Raw genomic sequence first — 27725 nt, forward strand, 5'->3', positions numbered from 1 at the left:
GCTCCGCCTCTGATCAATACCTCACAACCTCTAGCATAAACCGACCCGAATAAGACTGCAGCCGTCCTTCGGCGCCGCTTTATCCTGAGCCAGTCATCTGAAAGTCCCGACGTTCCAGAATCTAGAACTCACACCTCACACGGAGTCAGTCGATCCACTGGGAGCGCTGGTTCTGCTTCCTAGTAAATGCGTTTTCATTCTTGTCCAGTCTTTTCAGGCTGTGGCGTCTTTATACTTTGAAGAGGTTAAATGAAAAGTCAGACAGAATCTGCTTTAATTTGTTTTAATTCGTCGCAGACCGATCAAAAAGGACGTGAAGAGAAGAACCTGCAAGACAAGAACGTCGTGGGTCAGTAGATGCGCCTTAGAACCCGGCGGCGCTCAGCGAACAGCCAACGGGCCTTTCCTGCCGCCGTACCTGATCACGCCTTCTCCGCCGCCGCCGCCTCCTCGTCCCCCCCCTTGGTGTTCCGGGTGTAAATCAGCTGGGCTCGGTGTTTGGACACCAGTTTGATCATGCCTGAAACACAAAGCGGGCCCGTTATTCAGTGATGACACCGACGGAAGGAACCTAATGTTGCCCCAGAACGTTTTACTGCTGCATCTCTGGAGCGGAGACTGATTTGAAGATGGAACCATTAAAGGAGGGCAAAGAAAGCAACAATATTCCAGATAATTCAACCACGTCAGGATGACTTAAACTTTCTATCTCTCCGGATATTTCCCAGGATCCATTTTTTAACGGTGACCGGGGAAGAAAACTAATTCCACATTTCATTGTGCACTCATTTGGCTCAAGTTTAATTTCAAACACACCTAGAGGACAAAAACAAATCTGACCTGAACTGAGGCTTGAGCATCAAAGACCATTTGTCTTTGATCAGGCGTGCCCCCCCCGCCCGGAGGCTCCGGGCAGCAGAACTCACCTTTGGCGAGCAGCTCCTGGAGGGCATTCCGGGCCAAGGAGCCGCGGATCTTCAGCCTCTCGGACACGACGGCGGGGGTGATGAGCTTGTAGTTGGGAACCTCTTTGTAGAGCTTCTCGTAGGTCGCCTTGTCGAACAGGACCAGGTTGTTGAGCTTATCCCTCACCTTCCCTTTGGACCACTTCTGCTCAGACAGAACAGAACAGAGTCTGATCCGAAGCCGTCCGTGCAAGGCCTCGTTCCGGAGCGGGCAGCGATCGCCTTACCTTCTTCTTGGCTTTGCCTCCGGACTTGTTCACCGGGTCTTTGTCCTTCTTGGACTTCCCAGAGTCCTTCTTCCCACTCACTTTGGGAGGCTGAAATCAGACGAAGCAACCTTTTTATCACCGCCTCTGAGCAAACAGCATAAATGTGTAGATCACCGATTCTGCATTCATTGGAATCATGTCAGAGTAAACGACTCTATGCTAACCCGGCTGTCGGGGATGGGGTGGCCTGTCTCCGGCTTATTGGAGTCTCTAGCTGCGAGACGTAGCCAAGCCACGGTCAATATTACCCATAAATGTCTCTCTCTCTAGACGTAGTTCGTCGTTATGCTATATTGCGAGTGACAGTTTGCTTGTTTTCATTTTGTGCAACTTCAAAATAGCATGAGAGCGTGGTGGATTTAGCTAGCTAGCTAGCTAGCTTACTAGCCCGGCGCTGAATGTGTAGTATTTAAAAGCCTAATTGCTCTATTTACACGCAGTTTTCACAGCGCGGGCAAACACACGGCCGTAATTGTCTATCCCGCATAACCAAAACCGCAAATGATTTACGGAAACGCCGGAAATATTAACTTTCATAGGATAAACCGTGCGCTAAAACACCTCACCATGTTCCCTCGTCAAGATGTCGGAATGAAAGGAAGCTCACCCGTGCAACATCCTCTCATAGAACCCGTATATGCGGAAACAGAACAGGAAATTGTGGGAAATGCAGTTTTAAATAAAAACCTTTTTTATTTTGTATTTTACTATTGATTCGTTATTTCAGCGATGGAAGTATGTTGTAAAGTAATACAAAAGTAAAATTCTTATTAAAAAAAAATACAGTTATTTTTTTTGTTCCTGTCTTTTGACACCTACGTCACGAGTCACGTGATATTTATGTCAGCGCTGGGCAGGAAGTTGCTAGTAAAGATGGTGATCTTCAGTGTTTATGTAGTTAACAAGGCCGGAGGTTTAATTTACCAATATGACAATTACGTTCCGAGGACAGAGGTGGAGAAGACTTTCAGCTACCCTTTAGATTTAGTGCTGAAGCATCACGATGAAAAGGTCGTCGTGTCGTTCGGGCAGCGGGACGGCTTCAAAGGTGACGTGTTAGCATGTCGTTAGCTCACTGATAGCCGCTTTAGCTAGCTGGGAAAGCCTTAAGTCAGACAAATCATTTGAGAAGTATATTAGAGACTTTTATTTGCTCCTTCGCCTTGTGTCATTTGAACATTTCATTCTGTTTTGTTCCCTTTTGAAGTAAAATAAATACTTTAATTTAATCTGTAACAAAAATACAGACAGAACAAAAACGTTTCCAGTATAAACAAGTCAGAATTAACCTTCGTAGGAATCGTCCTCCTCGGGGGACTCGTGTGTCCCCGGGAGGATTTCACCCTGTCTCATGTTGGTTTAATCCTCCGGCTGCGTTTACTCGTGTGTGTTTTCGTTCTCCAGTGGGCCATGCGGTGCTCGCCATCAATGGCGTTGATGTTGTCGGGAAGAACACAGCTGAAGGAAAGGACATCCTGGAATACTTAAAAGATCCTGCAAATTATCCGGTATCCATTCGCTTCGGACGGGCACGACTGAGCTCCAACGAGAAGCTGATGCTGGCATCCATGTTTCATTCGTGAGTAACGTCCACGTTTCGGATTCACACCAGCCAGGTGGCGGAACCAGGTTCGAGCCAGAATACTCGCATGGATCGGTTATGTGCAGCCAGTATTTGCTCTGCGTACTGAAGATGTTAGATCATTTCGGCATCACTCCCTCCACGTGGATCCCTCTGATCGAGCATCAAACAGCCCGTCTTTGTGTGTGTGTCCCCCCCCCCCCCCAGGTTGTTTGCCATCGGGTCACAGCTGTCCCCTGAAGTGGGCAGCTCGGGGATTGAGATGCTAGAAACGGATGTTTTTAAGCTCCACTGCTTCCAGACTCTGACGGGTCAGTGAAATAGTTTTAGTAAAGAGTCACAGAAAAGAGCTGATTTTTGATCATCGATCAAGCCGCTCATTATAATCTGTATAAATCCATCCCGACATGCCTGATTTATTTATTTATGACAGTGTCCATTTTAAACTGATGTATTTCTCACTGGTCGCTCCGTCTTTGTTCTTCCAGGGATAAAATTTATTGTGCTGGCCGATCCGCGTCAATCTGGTATTGATGCACTTCTGAGGAAAATCTATGAGATCTATTCAGACTTCGCCCTGAAGAATCCGTTCTATTCGTTGGAAATGCCAATCAGGTAATGTGGAGAATCGGGATGCGTCTCAGCACGGGAGTGGCAGAAGCCATTTCATCATTTTGGGCGCTTTAAATGTTTACGACCCTTTTGTGATATACTTTGCAGCCCGACTTCAGGTTGACGTTTGGTTCTTGGCGCATTTTCAAAGACATCTCATTGCTTGTGTTTCGGCCGTAAATTGATTAATTTTGTGATTTTTTTCAGGTGTGAACTCTTTGATCAGAATCTAAAGAGCGCTCTGGAGATCGCAGAGAAAGCCGGAAACTTCGGAGCCGGATCGTGAACCAGAGCCGACGAGATGCAACATCAGGCCGCTGCGGATTCATGGACTTTGTGTGACCGTGGTTAAAGTTCAGTTGGATGTTCCTGTTCCCTGTTATCTGAGTGGGGATGAACACTTTGTAAATGCACCAATGTTCTGTAAATATTGATTAAATGACGTGCTGTATGTGAACCTCTTGTTTTTGGGTGTATTCGTATTGAATGAAGAAAGTTATTTCAATGAGCTATGAAGCTTTAGCTTCTCTATTAAAGGCTCTAATTGTTCTGATAAATAGATCACACACTTCACAAAAATTCCATTCATTAAATATTACAAAAAGAGATTTTCTTTGCACAGACATTTCACAATATTGCAGTTCCTGATCAAAGTCCCAGTTTTGATTTGTATCATTAAATTACATTCACAACAGGCATTTGTGTGTTTACAGACAAAATCCTGTAGGTAAAAAAAAAAAAGCACCTTTTGAACACTCGGCTGCATAAAACGTGCTGAACCTTCCAGCATTCATTTGAGTTTGGTCCCGCGTGGTCGGACTCAGTGTCTGAAAGTAGAAAAAGGGCTCAGAGCATCCACTCGAGGTGTGATGGGGGGGGGGGGGGGGGGTCAGTCGTCCTTCTTGGACACGTGTCCCATTTTGGTGCGCATGTTGCGCAGCAGGAAGAACATAACGGTGACGCTGACGCAGACGACTTCTGCTACCCAGAAGGCCGTTTCCCAGCCGTGGTGCTTGGCGATGGTGCTGAATGGAAGACCAGACAGGAAGCCGCCGACTGGAAGGGGGGGGGGGGCGCGTTAAACGGGGATTAGAACATTCAAATCTCAATCTGCAACACCAAAAGACCACGTGGAAAACGGGAAGCATCTTAATGGACATAAAATAAAATGTGTCTGAGAGGAACGACCGGTGTGGAGTTCTGTTACACGCTCAAAGGGCCTGCAGCGGCAGCAGCAGCAAGATGTGGCTGCTCTGAAAGCAAAGCCGATCGGACTCACCGTTGGCCATCAAGGCAGCGATCGCATGAGACGTCCCGCAGAAGTTGGACGGGGCGCTCTCGCTGGCTATGAGGCCAAACAACCCTACGGGCCCGTAACAGGAGAAACCGAAAGCAGCGCCCAAGGTGAGAATCCACACCTGAGTGCACAAATGAGCGAGAGACACTGGTGAGGGGCGTGGCACGGGGACACTGGGACGTCGGCGTCTGAGCAGATACCTTCGAGCTCTCGGGCGTGACGGTGACTCTGAACAGGTACATGGACGCACACATCCCAGCCATCATCCAGAGCAGGATGAAGTGGCGAGGATTCCCATAGATCGTCATACCTTGCTGTCGAAAACAAGAAAGATATGAAGAGAAGAAGGCGATGATAAAAAAGAACTAGAGAAGCACTCAGAGGGCGTTGGCCTCCGCCAAGCAGCTCGTTCCCCTCCTAACTGGATCTACACCGTCCACATGGTGATCTGGATCAGCACCAAAAGGTTCTAGATTGTTCTTGGTATCTTTATACACCAACCATGAAAAGTCAAAGTTAATTTGATGTGTATTTTTAACTGATTTTTGAATCCATAAATTAGTTTTAATGTTAAAATGTATTATTTTTTCCAGACCTCATTCTGGATCAGATCCAGAAGACATTTTGCATGATCGTTCCTATCGGACCCCTTTATGACTGATTATTGGGGAGTGAATTGAACTCATATTTTACCAGATATGATTTGTTGAAAAAGTCTCCATTATAAGAAGTAAATGGGAAAGTCCTTATTTTTTTTGTATCCAGAGAACCAGCAACTTTTCTGTTATCCTGCTAAATGCAATGCGTACCCCTATTTTTTGGAAATAGCATGACGGCATCCACAATCATGTGAGTGTTTGTGCCACTGCATGAATGAACAGCTCCAGGTGGAGGTGGGGTGACAGATCATGGACATCCAAATAAATACGCAAACAAACAATGAATAAACTCACTTTGGCCACCGCCCTATCAGAGAGGACACCTGATGCCAGACTCCCCAACAGGCCTCCAATCTCCAGGGCACTCATAAACGAGCTACCTGTGGAGAAGCACGTACTGTAAGCTAAGGACCCACATCCCTGTACAGGAAGTGGAGGTTCTGCCCCCCCCCCCCCCCCCCCGGGTCATACCAGTGAGGACAGACTGGCCCTTGTCTTGAATGAGAAACAGCTGGCCCCAGTCGGTGTAGACCGTCTTCACCCCAAACGCCACCATGTAGGTCACAGACAGCACCCACAGGTAGGGCGACAGCAGGAACTGGGACAGGGTGCTTTCATCACTGGGGGATCCTGAACAGGGAGCGAACAGACGGACGGTTGCGTGTCAATCTGTGAAACGGTGACAACAACACGGCACATGGGAGGGACCTCTGCCTCCAATCAGATTACAGCATATACGCCTCACACAAGGAGCACGCGAGGGGCGCAGTGGGTGCAGAGTCCGCCGACCTTCAGCCGGAGACCAGAGGCATCTATCCGCCGTTGTTGACGCACATAAGCAGCGTTAATCCACCTGCGTTCGTGTAGCACCCGGCGACGGTCAGGCTCACCTCCTCTGTCCTTCTTGGCTGCCGTCTCGATGTTGGGCAGCCCCACATCCCGAGGCTCGTTCTTGATGAGCAGCAGGCAGACGAAGGAGAACGCCACACAGGCCGCCCCAGATACCGACAGCATCGTCCTCCAGCTGTACGTTTGGGCCAGCACTGTGGCGATAATGGGGCCGGCGCTGCCAGCCAGATTCATGCTGCAGGACAGGATGGACCACCACGTCCCGTACTGAGAGGGCTCGAACCACTGGGGGGGTGGGGGGGGGGGGGCATAGAGACAGCATTTACAAAAAGACTCATTGGCTGTCGTTTACTAAACAGGAAGATGTAGGGACTGGAAAAAATGCAGTTTTCTGCAGAGGGAAATACATTTAAAAGCAGTACCGGTACATTTACTGTATTTGCATAAGTCAGCGTGTCTAATAAATAACACCAGTGGGTGTTTCTTAAGGATTTCTTTAAGTGGAGAGAATAAGATATTTACATAAGATTTGGAAATAAATTTGCATCAAATTTGGAAGCAAAACATGAACAAGCTACAATATAATATAATATAATATTATATAACAGAACAGAACAGAACAGAATAGCACTTTATTGTCATTACACAGTAATGTAATTAAATTAAATTGGCTATGAGCTGGAGACGAGCTACAAAAGGAAGGTGCAGATGAAGACTTCACAAGGGAACGTTTTAAATGCAGACTAGCTACATAAACAAGGAAGGAGAACTTGTGTAAATGTTTCTATTAATGATAATAATAATAATAATCCAACCCCTTGTAATTACAAAATTGTCAAATTTGACATCACAGCAGCTTTTCCCTTGCTCAAGGTCTCCCTCAGTCTTATTGGTCAAACACTGTTTGATTGGACGTTCTCAACATTACTAGACTGTAGTATTACAAGTTTGCTGAGCACACCAAGAACAGTTTCATTAAATAGAGGTTTATTATGTATCTAACTTTAACCTGTTTTAAATATGAATTATCAGTCCATGAGAGACGGACCTTACGCAGCACCCGGCCGCAGGGAGGCCAGCCCAGACCCTGGGCCAGACCGTTGAGGAACCATAGGGCCGAGAAGACGGCGACAGTGGAGGACCAGGAGAAGACGACGTTGATGCCCCCCACCATGCAGAGGCCGATGGAGAAGAGCCAGCGGCCGCTGATCTGATCCGAGAGCACGCCGCTGATGAACTTACTGATGGCGTAGGCCAAAGACTGGCTGCTGGTGATCGTGCCTGGGAAAAAAAAGGAGTGCAGGACAAAAGGGGTGCGCGTCCAAAGCAAATAAAAGTCACACATAATTAGCAGCGGTAGATATGGCTGCAGCATATTATGTATCGTGTGGCTGAAGCAGAGCTGAGTGATGAGGTGCGGTCTCATACCCAGGTCATCCTTGTCCAGCGTAATTTCTTGCATGATGGAAGGCATCACAAAGGAAAAGGTTTTTCTGTTGAAGTAGTACAGCGTGTAGCCGACAAACATGGCCAGGAATATGGTGCCTCTGTAGTATCCGTAACCTCCCGAGGCCATGGCTGCGGCGGCGTGGGTCCGGTGTGAACGGGTTCGGGTGGGAGGACGGAGGAGAAACCCGGAGCAGGGAGCCGTTCGCCTCGCCGCCGTCGTCTTGGACAGTGAACTTTGTTACAGGATCCACCGTACAGAAGCGGCTGCTTCCAATCAGGAGGGGAAGTTAATGGTCAACTTCTCTACCCCGAAGGAGATCTAATCTGGGTCACAATCTGCTGCACGCCATCCAGAAAGGTGGGAAAGGGGATTCATTCATCAGCCGGTGACATCATCATCATCGCTTGTTTTCTCTGGGCCTAGATATTGGAGAAAAGGTCCTCCTGTTTTTCCTTCTTTTAATCCGTTCCTGTTTTCATCGGGGGATGTTTTGGAGGGCACCGACAGACTGATGCGGTTAATGATTTACTGACGAGTCCAACAGGTCCAATAGGTCGTTTGTCTGAGTTAATTTCAAGCTCAAGCAAAATCAAACATAACAAAACGTTTAATTTATAATCATCCACAGCCTCTAAAGGCTCTTGCAGCCTGACAGGCGTCTTTTTCCTCACACAACCTGCTTTGATGTGGATATTTAATGTTCTCCTGTGGATTAAATGGATTTGAAGCATTGAGTCTAGCCGGGATCCACTTTAACATTCCTATACGTACATGTTCGGATGCATAAATCGAGGTTTGATATTTGGTATTTTGCTCTCATAACATTGACATGTGTACCAGCAGAATCTGGAGCAAAGCATCTTTTCTCCCTCTTGAGACTCATGAATCATATTGTTTTTTTAAAAAAAAATTAAGAACCAAAATATATTAAATAAAACAAAAGCTAGCGTCAGAATGTTTTTTCTCTAATACATGATTAAAAAAACAATTTTATTTGAGTATTTTGGCCCCTGAAGCGTTAAGGTAATGTTCGTTCACCTTTAAATGGCGGCGCGTTTCTCCGCTCTACGTGTCCGTCATTAATGTACTGCGCGCAACGGCCGGTTCGGTCACCTTGAAGCGGAACACCGATTTAATGTGGCTCAGCTGTCTCCGGTAGAGTCCTGAACCGGAGGCGAACAGCTGGAGGGGTCGCAAACCGGAACCGGCACAACTGTCAATCAGTGTTCTGTTGTTTTCCGGTATTATCTTCCTCGTCCTCAGTCATTGGTGCAGGGGAGGAGCCGATGTCTCTCCGCCTCCCTGATTGGACGACACGGATCACATGGTCACACAAATCAGAAAACTTTATTTACAGAAGAACTTTACGAAAAACTCGATCTCCTTTTGCCCAGCAAGTCTTTTTTTTTTTTTTTGCTTCTCATTCATTCCAGTTAGAATATTTTTTCATTGAACAATAACAGGATGTTACGTCATCTCCTTTTTGCTCCTTTTGTTTCCATGGTAACGGACAACAAAGGTTTTCCAACCCGACTGAAGTTTGTAATAAAGCTAGAATCGATTACAATAAAATACCGAGCTGCTTTTTTTTATCAGATTTTGAAACTAGCTAGAACAACAATCCTTTCTGAAACAGCTAAAGATATAAACATTTATATACCAAACAGTGAGCGTAACGAACAAGAGACCATGGTAAGGAGCTTTTATAATAATCCCACTGATGACACCAGACCCTCAGCATTTATCGCTATTCATTCATTCATTCATTTGTTTGTTATTCATAAATTGGGTCTTAATCCCCGTAGAGACTGGGATCCAGCTCCAGGACTTCAAGGAGCAGCTCCGAGGCCCGTCGGTACCGGACGCTGGCCACCCGTTCTCAGGTGGATGAAACCCTTTTTGGGAATCCAAAACCGGTGAGTGAATTCATCCCTGGAATTTGTTACGGTATAGTCATTTCCTTTTTAAATTTCATGAATGACAGGTGGACAGAAGTGTTCGCTTTATTGCGTGCCCCTTATTTCAGATTATTACTAATTTCACAAGATTTTTGAGACGTTGCCAACCATCTCACGTTTCCTCACAGGCAGAGAGACGTGGAAACTCAGCGGCAAAAGCCAAGAATGAATCTCAGAATAAAGGAGAAGGAGTGACGATTCAGCTCATCTCCAAAGACCTGATTCGTAATCTCAGGTAGGCGGACGCTCACGTAAAAGTCCACGATCGTCCGTCCGTTCATTTGTGAGTGAAAAAGGACATTTTATTTCAAAACGATGTAAAGCACATTTAACAAATCTGTTACGTCAGGATCCCCTTCAAGGATCCCTCAGGGGAATCCGTCATCCTACCTTCAGCCGCGTTTGAGCAGATCACCGCCAGGTCCCGGGTCCTCACCAAAGAGGAGGAGGCGGCTCAGAAGGAGGCTCACCAGAGGAAGAGAGAGGAGGAAATAGTAGGAACAACTCCCATCAAAGCTTTTAATAAAAAAAAAAAGATTATTAAAAAAATATGTCCCTTACGAAGGCAGCTGCAGAGGAAAGGAATCTCCGAATCCTTCGGGCAGACCAGTCCTGCACGGGGAAGAAGGTTCTGACCCATCTGGACCAAGAGGCCCAGCAACATGCACAGCGCTTGGTGGAACGGGCCAGAGCCGTAAGAGCCGAGCAAGAGGAAGAGATTAAAAACCTCAACAAGGTAGAAGGAGGGCGTCGACGTGCAGATGATCAAAGTTCAAAATGAAAGGAAACCATCGGCAGTACGGCCGACACAAAGTATAATCAGGACTCCAATGCTTTGTGTGTTTTTGGTCTCCTCAGCTGATTCTCAACGCTCAGTGTCAAGCGACACGAGATGCCCAAATCCTGGAGAAGGAGGAGATCCAGAAGGAGTCGTCAGAAGAGGAGCGGCGGCTGGACGCCATGATGGAGGAGGAACGCCGCAAGGCCTTGGAGACCGAGGAGCAGATTCAAGAGCTGCGCAAACAGCAGAGGATCAGGTGGAGGGAGCGTTACTGGGAAACACACGCACACACACACACACACACGCACACACGCACACACACACACACACACACACACACAGCTTAAAGGATCCCTGTTTAAAATGACCGGTAATTACTTTTATGTTCCAGCGGGATGCAACAAATTTATGAGCAGATCCAGAAACAACTGGAAGACAAAAATATGGAGGAGGAGGTGAAAGAGTATGAAAAACATCTTATACAAGAGACACAGGAGAAAATGAACTTAGAAGACTGCCAGGTATTATTCTCACACACGCACACACACGCACACACACACACACACACACACACACACACACCTGAGACAGTTTCAAGTGTCAAACAATCAACGAATATGAAGTGTGCATAAAAAACAATGCAATCATTAATGTGTGAAGCTGGTCTAAAATATTTTATGTATACATAATATTTTAGACTATTTCTCTATATAGAATTGGACAGGCTAAAATAAGCTCTGCTTCTGCCTATTCCTTTTTTGGTTGTAATATTTTACATCTTGTTTAAATTGTATTAATTGTCTGAATCTGACGACCAAAATAAACAAATCAATCAATCAGGTTTTTTTCCGGACTCCTTCCAGGCCCTGGAGAAGAAGAGAAAGGAGCAGCAGCTCCTGCAGGAGGAGATCATGCGTATCAACGCCGAGACGATGCACACCAAGGAGCAGAGGAGGGAAGAGGAGAAGCTGGCCGACTTGAGAGAAATGGAATACATCCGAAAGAAAACGGTCAGGCGGAAAGCCAGAGCAGCACGTTCAAACGCACAAACTCGAATAACGCTCTTCGTTCCATGAATCCTGCAGGAGCGGGAAGCGGAATACGAAGCGGAGCAGAGGAGAACGAGGAAGGAGAAGGAGCTGGAAATTACCAGGATGAGGGCCCGACAAGAAAGAGCGAAAGACTACAAGGCAGAGCAGGTCAGGGGTCAAACCAGAAGCCAAGCACCGGCCCGAAAACCTGAAGTCTTAACAGTTTCAGACGCGCACGCACATCCATTATCTGCGTGTCCATGCATTCGCCAGGACGCGCTCCGTGCTCGGAGGCACCAAGAAAGTTTAGACAGAGAATGGAGGAGCAGAGAGAAGGAGCGGGCCGCCAAGAAGGCGCAGGAGGACGCCGCGCTGAGGGCGGCTCGCGTGGAGCAGGTCCACGGCAAAGAGCGCCTCCTGTCCATCGAGGCCGGCCGGGAGAAGGAGGAGTTCGAGCGGGTGCTGAAGTAAGACGCCGCTTTCACGTGACGTCATCGACCAGCAGCCCGGTCTGATCAGGCCGGGCTCCTCACAGGGCGCAGCAGGAAGCGATAACCAAGGAGGAGGAGCGGGAGGAGAAGCGGCGCCAGAAGGTCCAACGCCACGCCGGCGCCATCCGGACGCAGGTGCGGGACCGCGAGGCGTCGGCCGCCGCCCGGCGCAGGGAGACCCGCGAGGAGGCCGATCGGTCGACGGAGGAGGCCCGGCGGAGACGAGCACGCCTCAACGAGGTCAAAGAGAAGAAGCTGCGAGAACTGAAGTCAGTACGGGCCGCGGGGTGCGTGCGTGTGCGTGCGTGTGCGTGCGTGTGTCTAATCTCCGTTAATGTGCAGGGCTACCGGACTCTCGGAGAAGTACTGCAGCGAGGTGGAACGGAGAACCCGGGCCTTCGACCCGTGACTCCCGCAGTGTGTTGTTGGATAATAATAATAATAATTATAATGGCAGTGTATTCCGGAAATGAGGAAATAAAGCAACAATTATGACGTCACTTCCTCTCAGACATTGATTCCACAGAGACGCTTTGGATCGTTTTTAGTTGTTTTATTTAGGCCAGTATTTCCCTTTCACTTGAGTCATCATCTTCCACTTCCTCCTTTTACTATGTATATGACAACAGAAAGGAATTGAACTCATGTTAGGGTCAGGATGACACACACACAAACACACACACACACACACACACACAGTAAAGCATGGAAGGAATTAAGTACATCAAGGTAAATACAAGCTCTTATTTCACACCATCCTCCACAAAGTGGATGAAGTGCGACTGGAGTTCTTCATCGCCACCGTCTAAACACACAAAACCTACAGGAGCGATCGTGGATCGAACCGCGCCGTCACCGGGACGCCGACGGTTCCACCGCTAGCCACGCTAGCAAAACAGGAAGTGAGACGGGAGCCCGGCTGGAGGACGGTGAAGCGGGTCGGCGCTCCATCTAAAGGACTTCAATTAACCGTTTTCATCTGTACACACACACAAAAGGAAACACCAAAACGGCTGGTACACACGGACCTCAGCACGAGGAGTAAATACACGCACGGTACGTTTAAGGGTCAAAGGTCAAGGCCTTATTGGGCTCAGGGGGTGTGGTTCCGTCCTTGCACATGCGCAGAGGGCGAACATGTAGGGAGACGGTTGGGACGGCCTGGTGGAGGCTGAGAGGGAGGAAGTTAAATTCTTATTTATACCGCCAGGTCTCACACCCGCGCACGCACACGCACACGCACGCACGCACACGCACGCACGCACGCACGCACACACACACACACCTGTATGCGGTAAACTCCGTGAAGCTACACGCCTGTGCAGAATATACTATCATCACTTAGTGTCGCTAGCTGTAGCCACTCAAATGGAAATATATGTTCAAATATTATACGTAACCTTTTCTCTCCTCAGAATGTACAACGATGAGACGCATTGCAGAGACAAACGAGACGATGTCAGCTGTTCACATGTTCCTACAGCAAGAGTAAGAGCTTCTCCACATCAAGTGCAAAATCCAAAATCCAACGCGCCTCCACCGACTCCAAAGGCTCGCCGTCGAGCTCGAGCACGTCAGACCAACAAACAACAACACAAAACAACACAAAAACAATTCGTAGCAAGTAGTCATAAATATGGAATGTGAAAAACAAAAACATGTTCAACATCTCTTCAAACGACACAAATAAAAGTCCTTCGATGCAGTTTAAGTGTTTTCTCCGGTAACGGGACAACGTAAAAAAAAATTAGTGCTCAAAGCTGGAGTGGGTTTGTGCCCCCCCCCCCCCCGTGGCGAGTAGAAGACCATGGGAAGCTGGTGAGGAACACAAAGAGGAGGATCCGATGGAAGGGTAGGGTCGGGGGAGGGGGGGTTCACATGCCGTAACCGAAGCTGGGCGGTGGCGGCTGGCCGTATCCCGGCGCCGCCGTGTAGCCGTAGCCGTAGGGCTGCTGCGGAGGCACGGCCACGTTGGGACCCGCTGTTAGCATTAGCTGAGGTGAGCCTGCAACACAAACATCCGGTCAAGGAGGCTAAGCTAGGCTAGGCTAGGCTAGCTGCAGCGACATCACATCAGCTGGTGACGCGCTGGACACGGTGCGCTTACCGTAAACGATGGGTTGGGACTCGGTCGCCTGCTCCTCCTGTTTCCTCAGAGACTCGGAGGCTTCGAGTTTGTCCACCTGCGGAACGACACGAGAGGCGGCGAGGCGTCAGAGCTCGGCTGCACCGAAGGTCGTCGTGGCGACGCCGGGTTTGTAAGAAACTGACCTCTGGGATATTTCACTGGCTGACGGATGGGACCATTCCTGACGGGCGAAGACGAGTACAGTCCGGATTTAAACAAAGACGCATGCCTTGCTAATGGGTCGGGGTGCATCTAGAGAGCGACTACTGGCTACGTTAGCTACGAGTCATCCGCCTCTCTGTGGGACGGATTAGGGATTAGGAGAGGAGACAAAGGGCCAATAATGGTCCCACCATCCAGCCAACCAGCCTCTGCTCTAACGTTGGACACGTAGCGTACGTAGAGAACCAACCCCCACCAGCGTGGAATCATCCACTCGTTCCCTGCAGCACTACAGGATTTCATCAAAAGGCTTGTTTGGTTTTATTTTTAAAATTCAGAATCACAAAATTAAATTCGTTTTCTTCCCTCAATATTTGTTAAGGAGCTCAGAGGCGACAGGAAAATAGACAAAAGATAGGATCAAGCGGCCGGCGACGAAGCCTCAGAGACCACTCCCAGCAACGGGGAGAGTCCTTCGGAGGTGGTTGTGGGTTCAGTTCTCTACATACGGGTCAGGCTCATCTTTCTACAACAGTTGATCAGGTGAAGCAGGCCGTCGTTTCATTTCAGAAGGGTTGAGATACATGCTGAAGCCGCAGTTTGGTTATTTCCTTTTTAAGGGTGAGCGAGAGAGAGAGAGAGAGAGAGACAAAGCAGAGTGGAGGGAGTGTGAAGGGGGGGGGGGGGGGGGGGGGCAGTGATTTTGTGCAGCCAAGTTCAAGGTTTCCAGAAGCAGACGGCTTCGAGGCCTGGCCTGAGGGCTGCAGATTATACTGGGGGGGGGGGCATGCTGAACAGGTTTGTTGGGGGTCGCGTGAAGGAAAACATTTAAAGTCGAGATGATTTGTTCTTCTCTTTCTGAATCCGTGCGTTCGTCTACATCCGTTAGCCCGGTCGCTTCATTAAACTACGGCCTCGCCGATTCCGACGCTTTGCCTGCAGTCTGTTCGTTTGCACAGACAGAAATAAGCCGTCGCCCGTAGCAACGCAAGTTAAGAATCACTCTGGTGGAGTATCAGAAACGATCCGACCAGTGCGGAACTCCTCCCCCACTAAACCACGGGCTGGTTTTAGGTGGACGGCGCATATTTTATAGAAAAAGGCGGCACAGACAAACCGACAGTCAGGAGATTTATCAACGCGATATCGGCCGAGTGCGAGTCTTATCGTCGCGCCGTCCTGCTCCGCTCGGGTGTTACCGCTGTGGGCGTGGCTTCTGCAGGCATCATATGCTGAGAGACAGAAACTCGAGACGAAGTCGGTGTGTTATAATAATAAAAAAAAAATCCCGAGGCCAAGGTGGACAAACGTCAACGTATCTGCATCACATCGCTGCCTGCCTCTGCCAAGGTTGTCATGGCAACAGCTGCACGGCGTGACTCGGATGATGAAATAAATGCCGAATAGTCAGCAATAGTCGTGGGCCGGTAGATCATCTAGTGGAGAAGCAGCAGAGGGACACGGGAGGGGAGGGAGGAGGGGGGGGCGTCATGCAGCATCCGCTAGTTTTACTCCTCCAAACTACAGGCTACAGGACTGGGGTCGAAAGGAACGATTAGAAAGCGGAATCTACTTTCACCTTTTCCTTTATTGCATCAACCTGGAAAGGAAATTCAGAGAAGTAAACGTAAGGAGGAAAACAAAGAAACAAAGAAACAAAGAAACGGTGTCCCAAAATAGAAATCGAGAGAGAACAGCAAACAGGCGACGTGTCAACGCAAAAACCCAAAGACAGGAATGCGGGAAATGAACGCCACTTTTGATACAAATGCAGACTTCAGATTATTCTAGTTCCGTGGATTTTCCCCCGCTGCTGCTTTGAGCAGTGTAAAAAATAAAAAATAAAAATGCAGATACTGGTTGATAGGAATACAATAAGATTCAATATTATATAAAGATGAAACTTAAAGTGAGTCGCTTTAATCTGATTACTGATAACTGGTTGAGCGTTTATGTGACACGGAATTATCTTTGATGTTAAATCCAATGTGCGATTTCACATTTCCCAAATGTTTAACTCAGGTCTGACGCCTGCTATGAATGCAACAGGTGGGTGGGTGGAACCCCCCCCCCCCCCCCAATGAAACAGACAGAGCAGCTATGGGTCTCCTCTGGAACACATTTGTATGAAAAAGTAGCTTGAATGGATGGAAACCCAGAAGGAAATAAAAAGACTGGTGAGGACACAGGAAGCCAGAAGCAGAGGAAGATGAGCATAGAGGAAAGCATAGGCAGCATTGGGGGGAGGGGGGGGGGGGGGGCTGAAGAGCATTTGCAAACGCAGCATCTGCTTTATTGAGCTATGAGGACTAAAAAGTGTTTATTCAACACTTTAGCTTCTCTCTGAGGTAAACCAAAGGCAGGTCGGTCAGAACAAATACAAATACTGCTTTATATATTATCAAACAATAAATGGCATGAAAAAACAAAAAGGTGTCCCGCCCAGAGAGCGTCGTTCTCCTTTTCGTTTCCCTTTCCTAAAGCCATCTACCTCTTCCCGACGGGTTTAGCTCCGCCCCAGCCTACCTTAGCGAGGTATTCCCTCATGACCTGGATGAAGTACGGCATGGAGAAGTCCATGATGTCGTGTCGCCAGGCGGTTTCGAGCACGACGTCGGGCCGCAGCAGGTCGTAGCAGGTGAACAGGCAGGCTGCGAAACACTCCTTCTTGTCTTCCTTCAGGAACCACGCCAGGAGCTCCTCCGCCAGCTCGACGTCTTTGGACTCGGACGCGTACTGCATGGCGTCCTGCGGAGGAGAAGACGCTGGAAGAACGGCACACCCCGGAGTCTGACTCGGTTTTGATGGACGGTCACCTTGTAGAGCTTGTCTTTCTTGCAGAGCTCGACACTCTGCTTCCAGCGGTTGTTGCCTTTGAAGAGGTAGGCCGCGACCCTCCGGAACTCGATCAGCTCGTGCCTCTCCAGGCCCTGGGCCAATGAGATGTTGTCGAAGTTGTCGTAGGCGTCGATGGAAGTGCGCAGCGCCTTTTAGAGAAAGGACGAGGAAATGAAAACCTCACAACATTCAGGCATCGCAATACTTTGTTATTATAATTATGAAATACTCTACCGCGTAGTCTTCCTCGATGATGAAGAGGTTGTTGAGCGCCTCGTTTACAGACTTGTTGTTGTGGTTCTGGACGGACCTCAGGTAAGGTTTCACCAGAGGCAGCTGTTTCACCTGAACACAAGCAGAAATGCTTTTTGCTTTGGCGTTTCACCGCGAGGCGCGACTCTCCGTCCCCCTCACGGATTCAACACAATCCACATTTATAGGTCGCGGGTTTAAAACCCGGCGCGGGACCTTGCTGAAGAAGTTGACGGCCCGCGTGTGGTCCAGTCTTGGCGAGAGAACAATGAGCAGGTCGTTCAGCAGCAACGGTTTGAAGTCCAGGTAGAAGTGGGTGGCCTTGTAGTACAGCTCCACGTTGGCCACCTGCGACGACACACAGACCCAATCCGCCGTCTGCGATCGGGCATCTGGAATCACGCTCGCCGTCGCATCGGCTCACGTACCTTGGTGACGATGTCTTTGAACTGGCCCTCCTTCCAGGCGTCGGACGGGTGGCTCATCATGGTGATGATGGCGTTGTCGTACTCCTCGTACTTGTCGTAGAGGAACACGAGCTCAGCCCAGAGGTGGGCCTGCTCTGCCGCCCTGAGAACCTGAACACAAGTGCACAGAGACGGATCCGGAGCCGCTCTTTCACCCGTCAAGCGATGTCGTCACACGCTTTGTAAAGCCAATAACGGAACGCGTCGCGTTACCTTTGGAATGTTGACGCGAGACCAGAAGAGCTCCAGGTGCTCCCGCATCTTCTGGGGTTTGAATTTGGAGTAGAGGATGGCCAGCTCCGTGAACATACCCATGTGAGCCCGCTCCAGCCCGAGGGCGGCCTCCAGCATGGTGATCAGCTCCTCGAAGTAGCCGCGGTCCTGGAGGGGAGAGACGCACTTAATGACACCGACCGAAACCGACCAGACTACAAACCCCCAAAGTAATCTCAGCAGCAGAGACGATTTCTATTCTTTCGTCGGGCAGACGGGACGCAGGTGAGCCCCGCGCACCTGATAATAGTTGATGAGCTCCTCCAGTTCGTCGGCGTGAACAACAATGTGCAGGCCACACATCTGGGCGAGGCGGAACTCGTTCCCATCGACGCACGCAAAGCAGACCTGGGAGAAAAGTGCACCAAATAACATCAAATATAAATATAGGAACGGTTCATGGGGGGGGGGGGGGCTCAGTCCAAACTGGACCCGTCGCGTCTCTTCTTACCTCCTTCCAGGTACGCGTGCTGTTGGCCTTGCGGGCGCCGTCCACAGCTGCCTGGTACTCGCCCAGATGGACCAGGGTTGATGCCAGGCGGCCGAAATTGGACACGTTGTTGTAGAGCAGCTTGGCCGCCTCGTACATTTTATCGTCATAGCAACGGTCTCCCACCTGAAGGAAGATGGGTCACACGGAGGAAAGAAAGATCAGCGAGGAAGCAAATATAAAAAGGTCAGAGAGCTTTAGAGGATTCTCAGAACAGACCTGCTGGATGTGGGCGTTGTTGGGTCCGTTGATGAACTCCTCCAGCTCAGCCAGGCGGTTGGTTTTAGCCAGAGCGAAGATCAGCTCCGTTTCCACGTACGACTCGCGGGCCTTTTTACGGGCCATCTGCAGAAACTTCACCAGGTCCTCCCAGTTCCCTGCACACAGCAATTAAACCCGAATTAAACGAGGTCCGCGAGAATATCCGTCGACTTTTCGACTCGCCGAAATGCCATTTACGCATTTGAGAAGGAATCCACACAGCTCGTAAAGCGACTCTCACCACTTTGGGCCGCAGCTTGTCCCACCTCCATGTACGCAGACGGGTCGTCCGCTTTGATGTAAGAGTCGATGGCTTCTTTAACGAGGCCCTTCTGAAGTTGGGCCTTCGCCAGCTGACTCCACACCGGAGGCTCGTTGCAGCGCTCGGCGAACTCGTAAGCTCGGTCGAGGTTACCGATGTGCTCGATCAGGACCTGAAACGAGACGGCATTTGTGTCGCGTCAAGATCGATGATGCGCTTCCGGTGGGCAACACAATCACGGGGGGGGGGGGGGGTCCGCCCACCTGAACGGCGGAGGTGTTGACATCAAACTTTCTGAAAATAGCGAAGGCCTCTTCGAACAGCTCGTTGCTGATGGCGATGTTGGCGATGTCCGGGGCGTCGTAGTTGTCCAGGCGGTTGATGTACTCCATGACGCGCGTTCGATCAGCTTTAATGGCGGTCAAGATGAGCAGGTTCTGCAGATTTCTGAGGCAAAAACAAACAGAATGGGCTCAGTGTGTGCGTGGGGGAGGGGGAGGGGCTTATTCTCTATGAAAGCAGAAAGACGGCAGACATCTTAAACGTTTCAGAGATCAGTCTCTTTCACCTGTGTTCACTAAACACGGAGTTATCCAGGACGATTTTCTCCAGCAGCTCGATGAGCTCGTTGGGAAGGTCCGCCGTCATGAAGGCCTTGACGGTAACAGACACCTCCTCGGGATCCTGGGTCTCAGACAAGGCCGTCTGGACCACCTGCAGCACAGACACACAGAGCGGGGGCGTTTGAAGCCAACGGAAATCAAACCCCCCGGCGGGCGGGAACTGTCCGGACCTGGTCGATGAGGGGTCTCCTGTAGTTGTTGGTCTCCAGCAGCACGCTGGCCCAGAGCTCAGGGTTCTTGCGGCGCACGAGGTACCGGGACAGACTCTTGAACAAGGAGTTCTCGTTGCAAACCTAAGGCGCAGCAGACAAACGGAGTCGGCGTGTGTGCACATCGGATGGACTAGAACAACAATGCCTCGTGTAATAAGGTCCGATTTGAGATTGAACTCACGTGGATCAGCTCCTGGTCACACTGTCCTCTTTCGTAGGCCACGCAGGCCAGGTGGGGGTCCCTCTTCTCGCAGTACTTGCCGACCACGCGGCTGTCGTAGAACGGGTTCTCCCTCAGGAAGCGCTCCGGGTTGTTGTTGCTGTCGATGTAGATCTTGGCCAGGGCGTTGTGAGTAGCGGGCTCCTCGCACCCTTCGTGAATACGAGCCTCCAACCAGGGCAGCAGCAGCTTCAGCCTGGAGACGGACAATCGGGTGAAGTCACGACTGTGTGATGAGGACGCCGCAGTGATCCCAGAATGCCGTTCTGCGCTTTCCTCTCACCGATTTCTTTTCTCCACTTCAGCCACCAGCTCGTCCGTGGAGAACTGTCCCCTGACCACCATGATCAGGTTCTTAATCACATCCTCTGCACAATCCACATCAAGTAACCCTCCAATGACCACAGGGAGGCGGCTCGGGTTCACCTGGGGGGGGGGGTCACAATCGAGTTATGACACATTCAAGCACAGTACTGCAGGTGATCTTGAATGCGGTGCTGCTGGACCTTCTGCACGTAGATCTCGATGTATTTCTGCAGGCTGTTGCGGTACAGGTACAGGACCAGATCGTGGACGAAATCAAAGCGGTCACACACAATGATCAAAGGTAGCTGGTCGGTCAGCTTGGCTTCCTGTACGGAAGCACGTCCGTTAGAGTCGGGCTCGGGGTTCGTTGCTTAGTGGAGACAACGGTGTCTCTGTCCATTTCTGACCTTGAGGAAATTCTTCACACGCTCGGGGTCGTAGCAGTTACTCTCACGGCAGATTCTCTCCACCTCTTTGATCTGACCCGTCTTGCAGGCGGCCTGGATATATTTGAAGTGGACCTCTGGATCCTGGCTGAAGTTCACAATGGAACCCAGGAAGTAGAACAAACCTAAAACGCAAAGAAGACAATTCAAAATTAACAGAATAATGACACGTCCCTTATAACCTGCCCCCCCCCCCCCCCATACCCTCAAAGCTCTTGAATGACTCAAACAGTTCAGTGAGGGACTGAGTGCTGAGCTGCTCGTGGTACTTGGAGGCAACCTGGACGCAGATCTGCAGGTTTTGGCGGATGTTTGCAGACAGCATAGCCCTCAAACACTCGAGAGAGTCCTCGACCGACAAGGACCCAAAGAAATTCACCAACCACTGCAGAGACAAATAGAAACTGCTCGGCATTGCAAACACAAGTAAATATATTACATTCGTTTCAAATGATAACCGGATCGATTCGTTGCGTTTAATATTTTACCTCTGGGTTGAGAAGGTGCGTGTGCACGACAGCCCGCTTTATGTCATACAAGTCAGTGTAGTGCTCTAGCGCCCTCTGCAGGAGGCCGGCCTTCTCGCACAGCTGCGCCACGTGCGCGCGGTCGTAGTGGGTGAACATCTGATTGCCCAGGATGGCATCTGCGACCTGCAAGACACAGCGAAGGGGCAAAGGTGAACTACGGCAACAAGCTTACCTGAATCAGGACGACGCTTCACTGTAAATGCTGAATGCCGATTTCTAACTGGAGGAGGCTTTTACATCGTGTCATCGACATACCTGTGGTGCGTGAACCAGATTCATTTCCAGCAAGCGCGTCTGCAGCGGCCCTTCCATGGGTCGGTTGTTCTTCAGAGCGTCGAGCAGGAACGACGTGCACTGCTGGATCAGGTTGTACTCCATGAAAACATCCACAATCTGGAGCGGGAGGAAAACAGAAAACCATCATAGGTCACCACTGCCTGGACACGTGCAACGAAGGGGGGGGGGCACACACAAGGGACACCATTACCTGAGTGATATCAGCGAGCGGCTCTTCGTCCTGGACCAGCATTTGGGAGAACTGAAGACCTTGCTCTGGACTGATCCGCATCACGTTTCTGAGCAGGAAGATCCAGTCTGGAGTGTAGCCCACCTGCAGGGACACGGATGCGAATGTAGAGTCAAGAGGAGAATACCATTTACAACAAACACACCAAGTCCTTCAGAAGGTTTTTACTCGTCACTGCTCAAAGAAAAGCCAAACGTGTACGATAAACCCGGAATGACCAATCGAGGCAGCGCTACAAACCTTTTTAGCATAGAGGACGATCTTCTGGAACTGTCCGGTCTCTGCGAAGCACTGAATGACCTTATTGGGGACGTTGGCTCGGAGGTAAACACTGAGGGCAAGAGTGGGATCCACGGACTTCACCAAGTCTCCGAGCTCCTCAGAGCACTCCAGCTGTAAACAGACAAAGAAGGTTAAAGAAGGAAGCTGGAGAAGGCGAGATTAGAAGAGATAACCCCACGGCACAATTGGTACAGAACGTTCCACCTTGTCCTCCTTTAGCCACTTCTCCAACAGCTGCTTGCGGCCCTGCTGGAGGACCGGCCTGCACAGCTCCAGAGACTCAAACTTATTGAGCTGGCCTTGGTCCAGCAAAATGCCAAAGTACTGAAGCAAGGGAGACGTCTGGCCCGGTTGGGCCGGAACACTCTGGAACCGCCGGATGGTGTCCGGGGTCCGCAAGATACCCTGGAGGAGGAGGACGGATAAACACGGTAAGGGACAAAGGGAACTTCTGGCTCTGAGGAGGCGCCTCTGAGCGCCGCATAGAGAATGACGCCATGTTGTTATCGTACATCTACAGCAGAGATGTAGATAAAACCGAAGCACCTCTGGGCGTTCTCTTACTCGGCTTGTCTGAACAGTCTGACCGCGTACACGCTGTGGCGCTCTGGCATTACCTTGGGTGCGTTGGCGGCCACCTTGGCGGCCTCTGAATAATTCCCCGCTGCAAACAGGGTGTTGAACTTGCGAGCAAACAGCTCCTCGGCACCGGCGAGGTTGTTGCGGACCGCCATGCGGAGAGCCAGGTCTGGGTTCTGGAGCACATTGGTGATGTAGGGGATGATGTTTTCCTCCTCCACGCACACTGATAACACCTGGGAACGCACATTTACACGCTTTATTCCACATACACAACGGAAGTCGTGTAGGGCCGAGGCGCCTCAATACCTGTCCCTTCCTGTTGACTCCGATGATGCCGGCCGTGGGCTCATGGGGTGCCGTGACAAAGATGGTCTCCCCGCTGATCCTATTCATATAGATGCACGTTCCCGTCTCCAGGTCATACAGGTGGATGTAGCCGTATTTTGTGATCAGGAAGACGACGTCTTGCTTGGAACTGATCTAGATGTTCAGAAACAGAGATCTCATGAGAAAATGTCAAAGAAGAAACAGCGCGCCATAAAAAAGAAGAATTTCGTGTCTACAGATCAAACAGCCGGTTTGCGTCGCCTCGGTAGCAGTTTTTGTTCGGGATCGACCGATATTCTGCATTTTGACGCATATCGGCATCTGTCTTTTTTATTAATCCGACGGCAGATACGCTTTCAACGTAAAACGGGCTTATTTTGGCTCCGATGCAGCCACTCCGCTCTGTCTGAAGTTACTTCTCTGCATGTAACCATCTGACTGGTTACATGGAGAGCCATGCCACGATTAAAGAGAGCTCTGTGTGTGTGTGTGTGTGTGTGTGTGAGAGTGCGTAGGCCACATGAGAAGCTGCATAAACGGACAGCAAAGCATCGTCGGTCAGAGAAAAGTGTAGGGCATTAATGGTTGTTTAACTAAAGTTATTTTAGTTTACTTTTTCGTTCGAGTTCGTATTACTCTAAATTTTCGGCTCCAAATATCGGTTATCGGCCTCCTTGCCTACTAATAATCGGTTAAAAACAACAACATGTCAGCCGCTCCCTAGTTTTTGTACCTGCATGGCTACAGGAAAATCGTTCTGGGCTTCTGGAGGAAAGAAAACATCCACGGCTTTCTTTGGAAACGGCTGGTTCCCGGTTGGTGGCGTCCCCACTTCAATGATATGCAGCTACCGGAAAACAAATGGAGGACAATGCCATAAATGAGATTTATTTTCTAGATGTTTCCAGACAATAATCAAAGTTACTCATTTCCAGTTCTCCGCTGCTTTTGTCAGTGTGAGACGAGTAAATCTTACTTTTCCTCCGGCTTGTCCCCGTACAGCAAAGCAGAACAGAGTGGACTCTTCCGTGTTGCCCTCCATCTTGAACTGTGCGAAGCCGGCAGCGTGCCCTTCGATGGGCTGCGATACTTTCCTGTCTACCGAGTACAGCTGCATCGCGCCGACAACACGGTTTTGCTGAAGAGAAGCCCACAAAGTCAGCCAAAAGCCAACTTGCGTTGAAATCATTCTTTTCATTGTTGTCGTTTTTTTAAAAACCCTCAGTTTACGGCATAAATCAAAACACGGAAATCTACGATACCGGTACAATCAAGTCAGTGCAAAGTTATTTAAGGCGGATCAGGATGAACCTGTTGGTGTTTATTTACCTGAGCCGAGATGCCGATGAGCAGCAACCACTTCTGTTTGGCGTCGGTGCGGTAGTTGATGATCTGGCAGCCCGCCAGGCTGGAGTGCCGGTCAAAGACTTTGATGGGCTGGGAGTCTCCCTCCATACTCCAGTGGTATACTGCGTTATCTGTGACCAGCGCCACGGTGTTGAGGGAGATCCACTTCCAGAAGGTCACGTCATCCGTCATGGTGTGAGCCTTCATCTTGCTCTTCATCTCAATGTTGAAGATCTGCAGGGTCTTTGCCGCTGAAAACAATAAGAACTCAGTTTGAACTAAAACATTTAAGAAAGAAACCGGTGTCGGGACTGAAGCTACCACACACACCCAAACCAGATCAACCAACACGCTGTCTGCAGAAAAGCAGGCTGCCCAGTGCAGATGAAATGAACCTTCGTGGCCTACGACACAAATTCAACTCCACGCATTTGGCTACAGATCTTGAGCGATTCAAATCATAATTTAATCTGAAATATAGAGGATACAGTCACTTGGGTTTGGTCTGAATGCAGATTAGCAACAGAAGACCACGAAGCACACAAACAGATGTGATGAGAGCGATGCTACATGGATGCACACAAACCCACTCCGGTCTGTGAAGTGTTAGTGTTAGTTAGACAACGACACACGGGCTGTGTACTGGATGTTCATTGGAATAACTTTGTGTTCATATTTTCATACTCTAGTCTACTGAAATTAAGACAAAGCATAATTAATAAATATTAAGCAACTGGTCAGAAAATGGTTAGCTGCTATATGACAAGATATTTACAGTGCGGCACAAAGGACAAACACACACAACTACAACAACAACAAAAGACAAAAAGAAAAGTCCTTCAGGCCACCCTCTTTAATTTAGCTAAATCCCTGCTTGAGTATTTATCATAATCATAAAATCAAGCATTAATTAAAAGGGCCATCAGAACTGTGCAAACATTTCTAGACAGTGCATACAGGATTATACATTTTATAACTCATGACATGCAAAGTTCAACTCACCGTCTGCAAACATAAGAAAGCAGTAGGAAATGAAAAAGAGCAAAAACAAGCATTCATGGTAGCATGACATTTGACTAGTACTGGTACTATGGAAACGTTTACTAACATACTATGTTGTACATTTAGATTTGTTGGACTTCACTTTAGCTGCTGGACATTCTTTGACAGACAGCAATGCGGTGGTCTACATATCAACATCACAATGAAAAGCAGACTGACAACACAGACAAAATCTAGACACATGAATTCACGTATTATAAAGGCACCATGGCATGGTGTTCGACCAGCCAAAACCTAACTGTGTACTTCAGTAGCCTATGTCTGGCAAAATTCTAGCATACTCTTTTAAAAGGTGTTACACAAAACTACTTACTAACGGGGCTACAACCGAGTTTTATACAGAACTTACCTTTAAGCGCAATAACTTTGCTTGCAGGGTTCATGATGGCGCTGTCTGCAGAGATGGGCCTGCGGATGGGATTGTTGGGGTCGGCCAAATCAATGATCACAACCTGGGCCTGCTCGCCCACTTTCTCCCTTATGCAGATGAACTTGTCGGATTCCATGGTCAGTGTGCTGAACCCGATGTTGGATGGGTTGATTCCCAGGTTCTGGAGCTGAGATATGAACGTACGATCCATTTTAGCTGACACGCTTCAGTACAAATATGCCAAGGATGATCGGCAAGTACAAGCTTTATGGCCGCTGTGGCCAGTAAGAATGAGGGGAAGCTAAAAAAGCAGTGAGACGGCCGTCACAAACCGGAACAATGAGAAAATCACCATCAAGCTAAAGCAGATCAGAAGCATGTTATATTTTCCAGAACCAGATCAAAATCCAAAGTCTTGTGCATAGAAATATAACTCCAGATGTTATCCATGCCTTTTATTTTAATAGGCTTATAATTATATATACAGTATTAGCACATAAGTCAATGTTCAACTGAATTCACACCCTGACCTACGCAATATTTATATTATCTTCCTAGAGCCTTATAAAATAAAATAAAGATCGTTAACTTTTTTTTTAAATTCATTTATTTGATGGGGACAGTGCACATTAATGAACATCTATACAGACGCATCTAATAGACGGAAATATGCCAGATTTGAGCAAAGATGCTAATTTACATCCGCGGTCCCGAAGCAGGTTACAGAAAGACACAACAAGACATAAGAAAGAACAAAGTTACAATAAAAACACAATAAATGTAGTTACAGTACTGACAACCACAACCACAAATAACACAACCTTTATATTATTATTACATTATAGTACAGTATCCTTGAAGGCTGCATTTATTAACTAATTGAGTATATTCTGCCTCGCTTAAATGCCATCATTAACAAACTGTCCCGAGTGGGATTCGACCCCTTATTCCGTTTGACACTTCCGATAATCACCTGACCTTGACTTCACGGATTCTAATCCGTTTCCAAGTCGTGATGTAAACGTACAGTGCGAGAGAACATTGTTTATTTAAATAAACAGTTAGAAACCGCGACAGACGAAAAACATTCAATCACGCCCCCCCCTCAGGCGTAAACAGTCACGCCGTGATAGAAGCTAATTAGCGCGCGGCAGGAACAGCGGAGGGTCGTCAGATTGAATAGGACCACGATTTAACAGCTAGCCTTGCTAGCTACATTTAACGGGATTCTTCAGTAACAAAATGAATGCTACACCGTCCTGGTGATGACGTAATGCCGGACACACGGCGTGACGTTTAGCTTACCAACGCAAACATTCACGCTAGCTAAAGCCGGCTAACGTTGACGCGACTCGGTAGCATCAGTGCAATGAATCAATTGCTGCTAGCCTGATGAGCTAGTCGTTAGCTGCTGGCTAAACGGGGGAGGGGAGGTCATTCATTCGCTGCGGGTATTGACGTCTGGCGATAGCTCACCTAATAAACTGTCAAACGAAGATTACGCAGGGGAGAAGGATAAATTACAATGCTCTGCGCTGTTAAATTATTGGGTGGGCTAACATACCTGCAGGTGCTCCTGGAAGCGGATAGGTAGGATTTGAGTCATGGTGCTTTCCTTCAGCTTCTCCGGAGTCCTGAAATTCTAGCCTTTTGGCTAGCTAGCTAGCTAGGCAGTAGCACCGCGCTAGCCACGACCTCCTCGATATATACGTAGGTCGCAGCCAGTCGGTGAAAGAAAAACACAAGATAAAAAGGTACTGTGGAGCGTTGTTAATGTTTTTCTCCGAATTTTTGCCGCACTAGAAATGTTTAATA

At 48.9% G+C, this 27725-nt stretch overlaps 5 protein-coding genes across 5 annotated transcripts; 2 read left to right on the plus strand and 3 right to left on the minus strand.

Moving 5' to 3' along the window:
- Positions 1–267: 267 nt before the first annotated feature.
- rps25 (ribosomal protein S25) lies at positions 268–1839 on the minus strand. The gene is made up of 5 exons (XM_068745545.1): positions 1801–1839; positions 1193–1282; positions 927–1110; positions 419–520; positions 268–327 (listed from the first exon to the last, which is right to left on the minus strand). Exons 1-4 carry the CDS (start codon positions 1801–1803, stop codon positions 423–425), a joined length of 375 nt encoding a protein of 124 aa, XP_068601646.1. The 5' UTR covers positions 1804–1839; the 3' UTR covers positions 268–327; positions 419–422.
- A 263-nt stretch (positions 1840–2102) lies between these two features.
- On the plus strand, positions 2103–3879 carry trappc4 (trafficking protein particle complex subunit 4). Its single transcript, XM_068745514.1, has 5 exons — positions 2103–2282; positions 2639–2813; positions 3024–3127; positions 3305–3431; positions 3636–3879. Exons 1-5 carry the CDS (start codon positions 2108–2110, stop codon positions 3712–3714), a joined length of 660 nt encoding a protein of 219 aa, XP_068601615.1. The 5' UTR covers positions 2103–2107; the 3' UTR covers positions 3715–3879.
- Positions 3880–4317: 438 nt separating this feature from the next.
- slc37a4a (solute carrier family 37 member 4a) lies at positions 4318–7910 on the minus strand. Its single transcript, XM_068745560.1, has 8 exons — positions 7662–7910; positions 7282–7514; positions 6275–6518; positions 5856–6014; positions 5679–5764; positions 4926–5039; positions 4708–4846; positions 4318–4484 (listed from the first exon to the last, which is right to left on the minus strand). Exons 1-8 carry the CDS (start codon positions 7807–7809, stop codon positions 4318–4320), a joined length of 1290 nt encoding a protein of 429 aa, XP_068601661.1. The 5' UTR covers positions 7810–7910.
- On the plus strand, positions 7808–12437 carry cfap45 (cilia and flagella associated protein 45). Its single transcript, XM_068745703.1, has 12 exons — positions 7808–7846; positions 9489–9599; positions 9770–9876; positions 9991–10135; positions 10207–10377; positions 10500–10678; positions 10814–10943; positions 11286–11432; positions 11508–11621; positions 11727–11920; positions 11989–12213; positions 12287–12437. The coding sequence occupies exons 1-12, from the start codon at positions 7808–7810 to the stop codon at positions 12351–12353; spliced, it is 1629 nt and encodes a 542-aa protein (XP_068601804.1). The 3' UTR covers positions 12354–12437.
- A 1311-nt stretch (positions 12438–13748) lies between these two features.
- Positions 13749–27516, minus strand: LOC137901644 (clathrin heavy chain 1). The gene is made up of 32 exons (XM_068745689.1): positions 27475–27516; positions 25890–26097; positions 24461–24729; positions 24108–24269; positions 23865–23978; positions 23111–23284; positions 22840–23037; positions 22427–22627; positions 22181–22333; positions 21902–22024; positions 21670–21807; positions 21373–21537; positions 21089–21269; positions 20846–21009; positions 20639–20764; positions 20416–20558; positions 20094–20328; positions 19871–19993; positions 19646–19791; positions 19341–19524; positions 19057–19249; positions 18774–18931; positions 18516–18680; positions 18305–18412; positions 18005–18172; positions 17753–17902; positions 17541–17672; positions 17307–17417; positions 17051–17221; positions 16761–16982; positions 14052–14127; positions 13749–13949 (listed from the first exon to the last, which is right to left on the minus strand). Exons 1-32 carry the CDS (start codon positions 27514–27516, stop codon positions 13819–13821), a joined length of 5034 nt encoding a protein of 1677 aa, XP_068601790.1. The 3' UTR covers positions 13749–13818.
- Positions 27517–27725: the final 209 nt, after the last annotated feature.

The sequence above is a fragment of the Brachionichthys hirsutus genome, chromosome 11 (assembly GCF_040956055.1).
Source record: "Brachionichthys hirsutus isolate HB-005 chromosome 11, CSIRO-AGI_Bhir_v1, whole genome shotgun sequence".
Classification (NCBI taxonomy): domain Eukaryota; kingdom Metazoa; phylum Chordata; class Actinopteri; order Lophiiformes; family Brachionichthyidae; genus Brachionichthys; species Brachionichthys hirsutus.